The sequence below is a fragment of the Ceratotherium simum genome, chromosome 28, assembly GCF_057802395.1.
Source record: "Ceratotherium simum simum isolate JZ-2026a chromosome 28, ASM5780239v1, whole genome shotgun sequence".
Lineage (NCBI taxonomy): Eukaryota > Metazoa > Chordata > Mammalia > Perissodactyla > Rhinocerotidae > Ceratotherium > Ceratotherium simum.
This window is the reverse complement of record NC_141927.1, coordinates 17897202-17909766: the sequence shown is the minus strand read 5'-3', so window position 1 is coordinate 17909766 and position 12565 is coordinate 17897202. Positions and strand designations below refer to the sequence as shown.

Here is a 12565-nt window from a genome sequence, read left to right as displayed (position 1 = left end):
TTAGCCCTAACATGTAAGGTTTTTTAAGTCTACATTAGGATCTCTCAGGGTATCATCAAGATGCTGAAATGTTAACAGCATGATCAGTCTAAATCTAGTATTTAATGAAAATGAGACAAAAACAAATTCAAAAAAGCTATCACACAAGGAGGAAACAAATTAATATACATATTATGAGCTCTGATGGACATCTTTTAAAAAAAAATTTAAGTGGATTTACAGAGAAATTAAGCAGATAATAGAGTTCCCATATAGCCCCGGCCCCATACACAGTTTCCCCTATTATTATCCTATATTAGTATGTCTGTTTGTTATAATTAATGAACAGTATTGATGCATTCTTAACTAAAGCCTATAGTTTACTCAGATTTCCTTAGATTTTACCAAACGTGCTTTTTCTGGTCCAGGAGCCCATCCAGGATCCCACATTCCATTTAGTCATCATGTCTCCTTAGGCTCCCCCTTGGCTGTGACCATTTCTCACAGTTACCTTGTTTCTGATGAACATCCTTCTTTCAGTACGTGCTTAATAAGTACCCACTGTTTACCATTCCTGAACAAAACGGACAACAAATCTCTGACCTCAAAGGGTTTGCATTTTGGTAGGGAGCTCCTAGTCTACTTTTAAATTTAATTTTAAGGCAGAAAGAATGTCTTGTAGCAGATTAATACTTAATAGCACAATTATGGGACTTCTGATTTTTCCATAACTAGCAGGAAAAAATTGAGTAACCATTTATGGATTCATTGTAGAAACAATATTGTATCTCTGATGTGTAGAAGATATCTCTCTTCTATTAAAGTGAGGATTGTTTTTATATTTGGGAAAATACTTATTTCCGAAGATTTATTCTGTTTACGATGAGACTATGGAACGGGAGAAAAGAGTGTCTGTCAGTCCCTTATTGCCCACAGGGAAAATATCATCAAAAATTATATTTCATGTGTAAGTTTTTCTTGTGATTGACTAAAGAAGCTGTTCATACAATTGCTGCCTTAAGCTTGGTTCTAGAAAAATTTTTTATTTTTTTTTTATTTTTATTTTTTTTAAAGATTTTATTTTATTTTTTCCCCCCAAAGCCCCAGTGGATAGTTGTATGTCGTAGCTGCACATCCTTCTAGTTGCTGTATGCGGGACTCGGCCTCAGGATGAACGGAGAAGTGGTGCCTCGATGTGCACCCGGGATCCGAACCCGGGCCACCAGCATCGCAGCGCGCGCACTTAACCACCAAGCCACAGGGCCGGCCTAGAAAAATTTTTTAAAAATGTATGTGACATGGTATATCGGAAAGCAGGGTAGGGTTTGTAAATTTATGTTGCCAGATTGTTGCCGATTGTAAGTATTTTTGAGTTGGATAGTTGAAGAATCTGAAATAGCACTAGTTACTGAAAGTTTTGACATTGGGCTTGGTAGGGGGCCAAGACCTGTTAAAGAAAATAGGAAAATTCCAGGAAGAAAGGTGTTCTATGGCCATGGAAATTTGAGTCATTTAAATTATTTTTAGCAGTATAATGGCTACATATGACATTACTTTTGCCTTAAAAATTGCTATGTTGAAAGTCTCTGGCTCCACCTGTCAATTGGAGGGAATGCTGGCCTTCGCTGTTCAAGGGCAGTATTCGGGTTAACAGCACCATTGGCCATCAGTGCTGGGTAGTAGGAATTAGTTATTCTTGCAAACCTTTACTTACTCTTGCACCATTTTACTTGAGCTACTAATACTGTATCTTATAACCTTTGCATAATCAGGCTATGGGAAGACATCAGCACCTGTCTAATTAAATGCATGGACATTAATGAATCCTTTTGCTGTGACTGTATTTTCAGCTACATTGGTCAAGCTCTTTTAACAATTCCATTGTATTTTTTTCTTTTGGTCTGGTTTTTCCACTGTATGCACGTTTCAAGTCAGTTTCCATAGTGACATCTGGTGGTGGCTTTGAAATCCCAGAGAGTATGTTTGGAATGATAAATATTTTTACTTAACAGCTCCAGATTTCCAGCTTCTTTCTTTTTTTTTAAAGATTTTATTTATTTTATTTTCCCCCCAAAGCCCCAGTGGATAGTTGTATGTCGTAGCTGCACATCCTTCTAGTTGCTGTATGCGGGACTCGGCCTCAGGATGAACGGAGAAGTGGTGCCTCAATGCGCACCCGGGATCCGAACCCGGGCCACCAGCATCGCAGCGCGCGCACTTAACCACCAAGCCACAGGGCCGGCCCCGTCCAGCTTCTTTCAAATTTCTCAGCGTATTAACAACATTTCCTGAAAATGTCTTTGTTGTCGTCTTGAGATTGGAAAGCTAGGCATTTATTACTTCTGTGATGTTTCACTAAAGTAGAGGAACATTGCTGAGTGGTGCATATAACAAGCTTGTCTAAACTTAGCTTCTGTGCTCAAGGTGTACATCGTAGAATCATGCAGCAGCATCCCTACCTGGTCTGCTGCTTGTGTACTGTCATCTCATAACAAGAAAGGGGGCCATTTCCACGTTACCCTTCTCACTGGCTTTTTCTCTTACAATGTTGATTCTCTTCTTGTCTGGCTGGAGGGAGCTGTGTGCAAGGCCTGGGCTACCGCTTATACCCCTCTCACAGCCTGGACTTACATATCATAGAGTTACTTACTATTTTTGCTCTCTCAGAAAGTGAAAGAGGAAATAAAAATAGGAACAGAGAGGACAGAGAAAGAAGGGAGCTGAGAGAAGGGAAGATATTCAAAGATGGGAGGGAGGCCACAGAGGAAGAGTTGTGTGTGGATGTATATATGTGCCAAAAATGATGCTTCGGTATTATTGTGGGTATATGTTAAAGAGGAATATCTTTAAAACTATAGTTTAAATATTTATAGTTTTTGTTGGTTCCTTAGAGAAATGTTTCAGGAAAAGTGAATTTGTAACCCACTGTGCCAAGAAGTAGTTACTGCAAGTTGATGATCATGGATTGAGAGAAGTAAGAGTGAGTGGAGTTTTGAGAATGAGCAGTAGGTTGATTTGCTTCCAGCGATGGCTAGGAGTCTGTAGTTGTTGTTTTCCTGTGTTAAAGGAACTAATTAGAAGCCTTCATAATGGAATTTTGAAAATTTGTTTCTTTTTATGAGTTAAGGTAACTGCTGAAGTTAATAGAAGAAATCCTTCTCTAAATGCTGGTTGTGGCTTTAAGAGGGTCTGGGAACTGAAGGATGACTAAATGTAGGAGTAGGACTTACAGTGACTGGAAGAATAAACACTGCTTCTGGTCAGACTTCTAGATAGTTGGTGTGTTGGTGGTCTCAGAAACCAAGACCCCTGTAAAGAATGATTGGGATTCTGATGAGCCCCTGATTAAGGAGGTGGTTTACTCTGGATTCTAAACTCTCTACCCGTTTTGCTTTCTCAAGTTGGGCAAATCATTTCAACTTTCTTTAGAAACAAGGGAGTTGCACTGGAGGATTTCTAAGGAGTTGCCAGCCTCCAACTCTTGATTTTGAGATGGCTAAGGCTAGATCTACCACTGGTCTCTCCTCCCAGATTATCTAGACCATTTCTAGCTGTTCCTGGACCTGTGGTCTGTGCTTCTTAGATTCATGATAGAGCTCAGTGTAGTGCTTTATGCCTGCTTCAGAAGTTTCTGCCTAGGGTTTCAGAGGATGTATCTTGTGACTGAGCAGACAGATTTAAAAAGCAGAACACAAAATAACTTTTTCTGTGTATGATCTTTTCCCACCTACTTTGTGCTTTTAGAATAATGCTTGCTTTTAGAATCTGCAATTAGAATAGTGCTTAGGCACCAGACCCTGAACCCCTTTGACCAAGCAGAGTCCTTGAATCTTCTCTCCTTTATTGTCCTTGAAGTGTGGGGAGGATCCTTATTTTAGCAGTTGAAAACTACTTGTAGCCTTTCGTCATGGCAGTAGCCCCCTGTGGTCCTCAGCACCCTTGGTGCTGTGGAGTGTGTGATGATGATGCTATGGGCTAATGATGACAGTATAGCCTGGTAGTGAAGAGTGTGAGTTCTGGAATCAGACTTTCTGAGTCAGATTCCAACTGCACCATGTAATTGTTGATCATGGCTGTTTTTCTTTCTTTCTTTTTTTTTTTTGGTGAGGAGGATTAGCCCTGAGCTAACATCTGTTGCCAGTCCTCCTCTTTTTGCTGAGGAAGATTGGCTCTAAGCTAACATCTGTGCCAGCCTTCCTCTATCTTATATGTGGGTCACTGCCACAGCACGGCTGACGAGTGGTGTGGGTCTACTCCCTGGATCTGAACCCGCCAACCAAGGCTGCCAAAGTGGAGCGTGCCAAACTTAAGCCCTATTCCATGGGGCCAGCCTCATGTTTGTTCTTTCTTTTAATAATTAAAATACATCAAAACATAAATATCTTAGCAATCACTATATGATATGTATAAAAATATGCAGTCCATGAATTCATGAAATATGAACATCTGAGCATCTCAGTTATACATATTTAATATTTTAATTGCTAATTAATATAATCCTAACTTCCCCAATATTTGAGGAAAGCCACTTGGATGTCTCAGATTTAACCCTTAGTAATATCTGGAAATTACCTAGAACTCGGAAACTTCCTCTGCTAACTGTGTCTAGGAGGTCATGCAAAGAAGGATCTGGCTGCTCCCCGAGTTGCCAGATTGGTTGGGAGAGAGAGGCAGTTCCCAGCAGAAGGCATCCCCTAGTTGTACACTACAGTTTGGATACCTGCAGACCAGACGGTGGAACTTGATGAAAAATAATGAATGTTTTTGTCTCTGATTTAAACCTCATAATGTATTTGCATTTTATATTTCTTTTTTCCCTTCCATCCTGAGACTAGAGAAAGCTATTATATGTGAACAAACATTTAGTATGCTCCTTCTGAATACTGACTTAAAAAATGGACAAAATGTGAGGTTTGACTTGACTTTTCAGAGTTTTCACATTAAATTTTATTTACTACATTTTTGTCATACTAACAGTAGGACTGATGGAATTTCGCTGGTGCTGAAGTCAGAGATTCGTGGTGTTTGACTCCAGCTCTGCCCTTCATTCTGACTCTGGGAAAGCTCCTCATCTCTTAACCTGAGTTTTTTGTCCGTGATGTGGGGATAATAGCACCACATGTAGGCAGGTTGGATATAAAGATTAAATAAGATAATACATGAAAGACAGTTATTGTAGTGCCTGCAATATAGTAAACACGAACACATTTGTTTCCATAATTATCATTGTTATTAAATGCCTGCAAGTCGCATTTAGAGGGCACAGTTTTCAAAAGTGGATAGCAGCAGGAATTATATGAGGATTAGAACCTGTACGAGGTGAATGCAAGCACCGTGTTCCTGTCTTCTTGAAATTTTCTAATAATCCTTCCCCTGTCAAATGAATTATGTTACATTTTAATGAAATGGCAGAACACAAGAGGAACATATGTTCATTCATTTTGTTAATATGTAATCCTAGTAGAGAATGTTCTGTTATTCCCTGACTTCCTTTGTATCAGTTGATGGGAGTGATGAAAAAGAGAAACTGGAAAAGATTCTTTTCGGTCTGTTACTAAGGACATACTTCTTTCAGGCTAAAAACAGGTATAATTTAGTGATTTAGTGAATAGATTGAGTATGCATAGACTATGTTTGGACCAGAGAAAAAGGAAAACGTGTTTGAGTTTCTCTGACAGTTGTTTCTGCTGCAGAGAGAGACCAGTTAGCTCTTTGTTATGTAAGAGTTCTGTGCATTTGTTCCATATTTTTGGGAGTATTATTATAGATCCATTTTGAGGGTTTGCTAAGAATTAATGAAGCAATAGTAAGTAATTACAATGCTTCTGAAATAGCAATACACGTTCATTTTATGATAATCTATTGTACATTTTAATATTTAATTAAGCTCGGTGTTCATAACTTGTAAACCTTTTTGGGAGTGTTAGCTATGATTATCTAACATTCAAAAATAAATGAGTTTTTCCGATGTTAACTACCTCAAACAAGCAAATATTTAAATTCATATAATGATCAAAAAATAAACACAGATTGTTTGATTGAGATAAATACTGTTTCATTTCTGAGCACAGAAAAAGTAACATTTGTTATTTTTCCCGTAGTATTTTGCATTAAATGGGAAACTTTAGTGATTCTAGAGTTGTAGGATTTCTAAAGTCCAACCTGGACCTTGGTGTTGAACCCTAAAAAGTAGCATGGGTCAGAATGATTCATGCACAAGAAAAAGTACAATGATAAATTTGGGGAAAGCCAAAGGGCAAGATGACACCGTCAAATAAGAATGTGGGTTTGCCTAAGAGAAATGGGTATTTCCACTGTTCGTCGTCCTGAGAAGAGGTTAATTCTGGGATTAAGATTTTGACTGGTTTCAATGACTGGGCCAAAATCTTACAGATACTCTCACCCTTTTCTTTGTAATTATGTAACTCCAACTTTTACTAGTTGACTTAATAAGAGATGTGTTCTAGTTTGGGTCTCAATTGAGGACTTTTCTGTATCAACTACAGTTAAGATATCTATTCATTTTCATTCATTTAATAAATAATAATTGGGCTTTGGGTAAGGTGCTGGGTATACTGGTATTTGAAAAGGATACAGCCTGTGCCCTTGCGGAGCTGATAGCGTAGTGGGAGAGTTTATATTTTTAGCACACTGGTTGTCTTGCCATTTGTTTAAGGTGATTAAAAGAAACTGAAAGATTCAGTACAGAAGAGACCCGAGCAGTCCCTTATTCTCGACTTGGAAGGCTGTGCTCTGTGTTTTCTTGGTCACCCTAAAGGGTGAGTCTGCCCACCTGAGACGTGTGGAGGAGTGTTGCTCCTCCTCTTCCTCTGAACTGTAGCCGGGGTCAGATGCATGCCCTGTGGGATGCAGTGGCTGCTGGACTGTGGGGCTCAGTCTCTGGGTCCCTGATCAACCTCTAGGAAAGTCACCAGATCTCGACTGACCGTGAATTTCATCCTCGGAAAAACAAAGTATTGGGCCATTAATACCTTAATACCCACCTTAATACCCACCTCGTTGGGCTGTTTTTAGACTTAAATGAGATAAGATTTGTAAAGTTCTCAGCATAGTGCCTGACACCTAAGACTAATGATGACAAATACTTTATAGTTGATATTACGTGCCACGTGCTAGTCTAGTCATTGTGTGTGTATTAGTTCATTTAATCAACCTGTGAGGAACATACTTTCATTATCTCTGTTTTATAGGAAACTGAGGCACAGAGAGATTAGATAACTTGCTCAAGATCATGCAGCTGTAAGTCACACATACGCCCTCGATAAATCGGAGTTGTCATTTAGGTTGACACTTTCTCAAAGTGGCAGTTTTTTGTTGTTGTTGACATGCCCCCTCATGATTTTCTTCTTTCTTTCTAGGTGTCATCGAGACTTCCGATCGCCTGGACCGGGAGTCGACCTCCCATTACTGGCTAACAGTCTATGCAACCGATCAGGGCGTTGTACCTCTTTCGTCATTTATCGAGATCTACATCGAGGTTGAAGATGTCAACGACAACGCGCCCCAGACCTCAGAGCCTGTTTATTATCCAGAGATAATGGAAAATTCTCCCAAGGATGTATCTGTGGTCCAAATTGAGGCATTTGACCCAGATTCTAGCTCTAATGACAAGCTGACGTACAAAATTACAAGTGGAAATCCACAAGGGTTCTTTTCAATACATCCCAAAACAGGTATGTGTTAATACTGTTATATGAAATGTTCTTGCTAATGCCCTCCTGGTATGGGGAAATTTAAGAATTAATTTTCTGAGTTTGCCACTTTTCTTTAGTTTTTAATAAATTGTTTTTCTTTTGGGTTATTCAAAACAAGCCTTTATTTCCAGATGAAAATTTAGTCTGAATGTTTTTTTCCTTTGAATTTGTTTTTATAAAGCCATTTTGTGATTTTGCTCATTAGTGCAGTTTCACTTGTAGGTTAAAAAAGCAAATATCGTTTCAGTAATAGCTCCTAAATTAGTGATGTATCTTAAACTTACTGCAAATTCTGCTGCTGCTAAGTATTCCACTTTTCTTAACTCTGCTTTTTATGAGGAGTATCAAAAGTGTTTATTTCACAATTCATGGTAGTTTTTTTTAGGTTGTGTTAGAATTTTTCTATAGAGCCGTGCTGTGTCTCTTCAGACAGTAAGGGAGCAGGGTTAAACAATTTTCAAATTGGGAGCAGTTAGTTTCTTGAACTGATGCCTTAAGTTTGCTTTTTAGCTGTTTTCTCCTCTCAGTATCTGACCTACTGCTTCTAAGCAGATGGACTCCAAAATCCTTATAAACTTCTGATCTTTGTTCTTTGACATTGGACAGCACATCTCTTTTCTTAGTTCTTCGTCAGCTTTTGTATTATTTGACAAGAAATGGTTCAGTGTAGCTATCATTTGTGCAGTGAAGAGTTAGCTGTCATTTATGCAATGGAAACGTCACGTGTGGAGGGTTGCACTTTTCAATTTCTTGATTGGAATTAAAACAAGAAGTACCATATGATTGAGAGGACAGTTTATTTGTAGGAAAATAAAACTTCTTCTCAAGTAGATCCCTGGTCTTTGGACCCAGATGTTTTGGTGATTCAGTACTTTTCCACAGAATCTAATTATGAATTCTGAAGAGGGAGATTTACTAACTTTACATGCCTCTATCATGTCTTTGCTTGTTAAGTCTTTCTTTATTCTAGGGGAGCTGGCCTGTTCAGTTCCTGGGTTGTCTTTTTGATATGTCAGGGAAATAATATACAAAAACCAAAATTTAGGAGGCATTCTCAGCTTCCCTACCAGTCTTTGTTATCCTCTTTTTTGTACCATTCTTATTTCATAATTTCCTTTGTTGCAGTTAAATGGAAGCAATTCTTAAGATGGAAAGAAGCTTGAGTTCAATATCTGTGTCTCAAAATGCCCGTAGAAAGATACCTAATAGAGATTGTGTATATGTAATATTTTGTCTCTTAAAAAGAATGTTAAAATGTTAGTTTTTAAACCTCTTGTCAGCATATTTCAACCTGACATTCATAGAGGCTGTCTTTCTTGATTGTTAAGAGTAAACATAAGTTCAAGATTTAATTGGTATGTGTTAGGATTTACTTTTGCTTTGAGATAATTATGCTCTAGCTCTTTGGCCAGATTCCTATGTGTTCCTCTGATAGAGAATAGGAGTGAGGTTTGGGTTCTTAGGAAATCAGTAATTGATTGAGAGTGTTTGAGCCCTATGAGAATTTAATTATATGAGAGAGAAATGGGATCTGAGAGTTTTTCTTTTGGAAGTGTTAGGGGTAGGATGCAGGACCCTGAGCCCTAGACAAAAGGCTGGAATTAAGAGATTATACCAGAACTTGAAGATTTGAAGCAGCATCTGTAAGGCTGTTTAAACAGTGTAGTTGTGTACTATTTTTACTGCATAAATGGTAACCAAGTTCAGCCTCATTTTTGTGAAATAAAATGAAAGAGAACCAAGAGCTTAAAAATTAGAAGGCACTATCCAATATAAAAGAAGAAAGATGAGAAGTTGATAAAAATTCTGGAGAAGAATTTCAGAGTCAAGAAACTATTTGCCTGGAAGCAGGGGGATCACAGACCTTGAGAAACAGAGAAATCTAGAAGTTAAAGCCTCGAGGTGGTAATTCAAGAATATAACTGCCCCTTTTTAAAAAATTGCCTGTGGAATTAGACTTGAAATGTTTTCATTTTTCTTATAGCTTCTATTTCTCGTATAGATTAGGTTAAGTCCTCTGTGAAGAGACAGGCATGCAAGTGGTAAATGTCCTTTTGAGTGTCTGAGCAGATACTATAGATCTGGACGTAATGTGTGTTTGAGGAGAAGGAGTGAGAAGAAAAAAACTTAAGGAAATTATATAGGTTAGAGCTATTGTGGGAGCCTTGAAACCTTGGTTCTCTCTGGGGCCTCTGAGATGATGGCCTCACTGCTGTGGTGTTATGTCTTGTAGAAAGGTGATAATGTGGCATTGCCCCTCCCCTTTACATCTTTCTTCTGACAGCTCTTAGGAAGAATGTCTGCAGAGACTTCTAAACTCTTCATTATCTTCGGGGAGAATAAATCCCTTCCAGGAGTCCACAGCCAGCTCCCAAATCCCTGGGTGGGAAGCACATGCATCCTGCTGTCCTGCCAGCAGGAGAACATTCATAAGGATTACAAACAGGTTTTATTTTCTTATGACTTGCAGGCAGGTTATAGTGGAGAATAACTATAGTTAGTATGAGAGAATATTTGTTGTGAAGTATACTATAAACTGTATGGTTAGTAAAAAAGTCTGATTGTTCCACAAGTCACCTAATGTCTCTAAAGAAATAAACGTATTTTAGTATGGGCTTTATTAAAGAATATAGTAAATATAGCTTCACAAGATCTGTCCCCACAATGATTCTGTTCCCACAACTCAGCAGAACATTTGGGCGTGATCCTCAGGGTCCAAAAAGTAATGCCTCAAAGTATACGTCTTCCTCAAAACTTTTAAAGCAGACTTATTTCTAATAGGCTAGGTCAGTATTAGGGGGGCCAGATTGTGAAAGCTGATGAAAGACAGTCTGGTAGGAGAAAGTTCCCGTGATTTACTGACCCAGAACACCACCTGGAGAACCTAAATCATGTTACTTAATAATTAATGGCTGAGTGAGAAAGTCACTGGGCTGGAAATTAAGAGATCTGGGCAAGAGTGAGGCTTTTCCTTTGGGATCTTAGGGAAAACTGGCTTCCCGGTCATTACATTTTATGATTAGTGATGAGCGTTTTTGCACGCCTGTTAAGGCACATGGATGCAGAGTGCAGAGCACCCAGAATCATTTGTAAGAGATGCCACAGCCTCTCCCACTTGCATTTGTTATATTTTCTCTGTTAACTATACATAAGATAATCCAGATTGTAGTAGATTGATGTGTGCATCGCCTTTGGATAAACACATTCGATGAAGTAGAATGAGTCTACGTGCTCTATAGTGGTAAAGATAAGTTTAGGACCCTGCTGAATATCCAAATGTCCAGCAGGCTAGAGAAAGTCTCCGTTTATTGTTACTCAAATCGTTTGTTTAGACATCAAGTGTTTACTGAGCTTCTGCTCTGTTTACAGCACGTTAAGAGATGCTGTGAAAGTGTGTAGTCTGCATAAATGAAATAGCAAAGAGAAACAGGTGGGTAGCAGATAGTGTGCCGTGGGCGCTAATCAACACCTCTGGAGGAAGTGGGAAATAGACTGATGTGGTAGGTGTACTCAGGAGGACAAGGCCCCTCGGGTAAGTTGCTGGGCTGATTTTGAAGGCAGTGAAAGTGGATGGATGGAGAAGAGGTAGGGGATGTTCATCATGTTGGGGAACAATTTGAAGGCGTGGTGAATATTAGCGGCCAAGAGACCAAGTTAGATGAGCGTATGGGAGAATGGCTACGCTTCATGGAAAACCTTGAATACCAGAATAAGAGTTAAAGGATAATATTTGTTATTTTTATAAATAATGACCTATTTTTGAGAGTCTGCATGCAATTCCTTGGAATATTTTGTATAAATGTAAATCAGATGACCTCACTAAGTCATTTTGGAGAGAGGAGAACATCTCCACAGTCCCTTTTTCTCCTCTTGTCATCATGTGACAAAGTATTAAAAAAAAAAAACAACTTCCTAGGACTGGATTTGATTATCTGAATTTTGGGTTCTAAATGACAAGTTTGAATGAACATTTTTTTGAATGTTTTTTATCTTCCAATCAAAGTTTTTGTGCTTGGTTATGGTACCAAGAACTGTCTCTCTCTGCATCTCAGATGGTTCTTATTATATTGTTTATAAGTAGGGGGGAGGAGCGTTTTCTTTTTCAGAGTATACAAGCAAAAGAGACTTGATCTGTTTTCCTTTCCTGATACACTTTTGTAGACACCAGAAATTTTTATAACAGTTTTTTGTTTGATTATGTCCAGTATCGGTTAGGGACAGTTTGCTTCTTTTGACATGAATTGTGCAATTGCTCAAGATGGGAGAGAGACAAGAGCGTGGAATGTTCGGTTGTCTGAGCCTTGACAGCCCCAGCTCCTGCAGACAAACACGTCACAGCTTTGTGGTATGTCAAGGACAGAGAAGATGAGGAGTCCCAAACAATAGGGACCAGTGTGTGCTTTCCAGGTTTCTTGATTCACAAGTAACCTCAGGACACCGAAATCGCCCTAGCCAAGTGTCTCATTTTTAGCAGTGTTACCAGTTTGAACTTTTGAGGAGTGATATGCTACTTATAATTGGCAGATCATTTTGAAGTGTTACTTTTAGGCCTGTGCATGCTTTAGAAAAGACCACAGTTTTAGTCTCTTATCTGTATGTTTGGTATTTTCCAAGTTTTGGAAGCAAGCATTGCTTCCAAATACAAAGCAAGTATTGCTCTTTAGTTTTAAATGTGGTTGAAGTATAACTGACATAACAGTCAATTGCACCTATATAAAGTCTACAATTTGTGAAGTTTTAACATAGCTATACAGCTGTGAAACCATCACCACAATCAAGCGGTGGACATATCCATCACTCCCAGAAGTTTCCCCGGACCCCTTTGTATTCCCTCCCTTCCACTGTCCTCTCTGCCCCCATCCCAGGCAACC

At 38.8% G+C, this 12565-nt stretch overlaps 1 protein-coding gene across 4 annotated transcripts in view; it reads left to right on the top strand.

Moving 5' to 3' along the window:
* The window catches only part of FAT1 (FAT atypical cadherin 1), a 132363-nt gene that overhangs the window by 51859 nt on the left and 67939 nt on the right, over positions 1-12565 (top strand). For all 4 annotated transcript variants that reach the window (XM_087418391.1, XM_014786283.2, XM_087418389.1 and 1 more), the window contains one exon: positions 7359-7673. In XM_087418391.1, coding sequence (XP_087274517.1) covers positions 7359-7673 — 315 coding nt within the window. The remainder of the gene's footprint in view (positions 1-7358; positions 7674-12565) is intronic.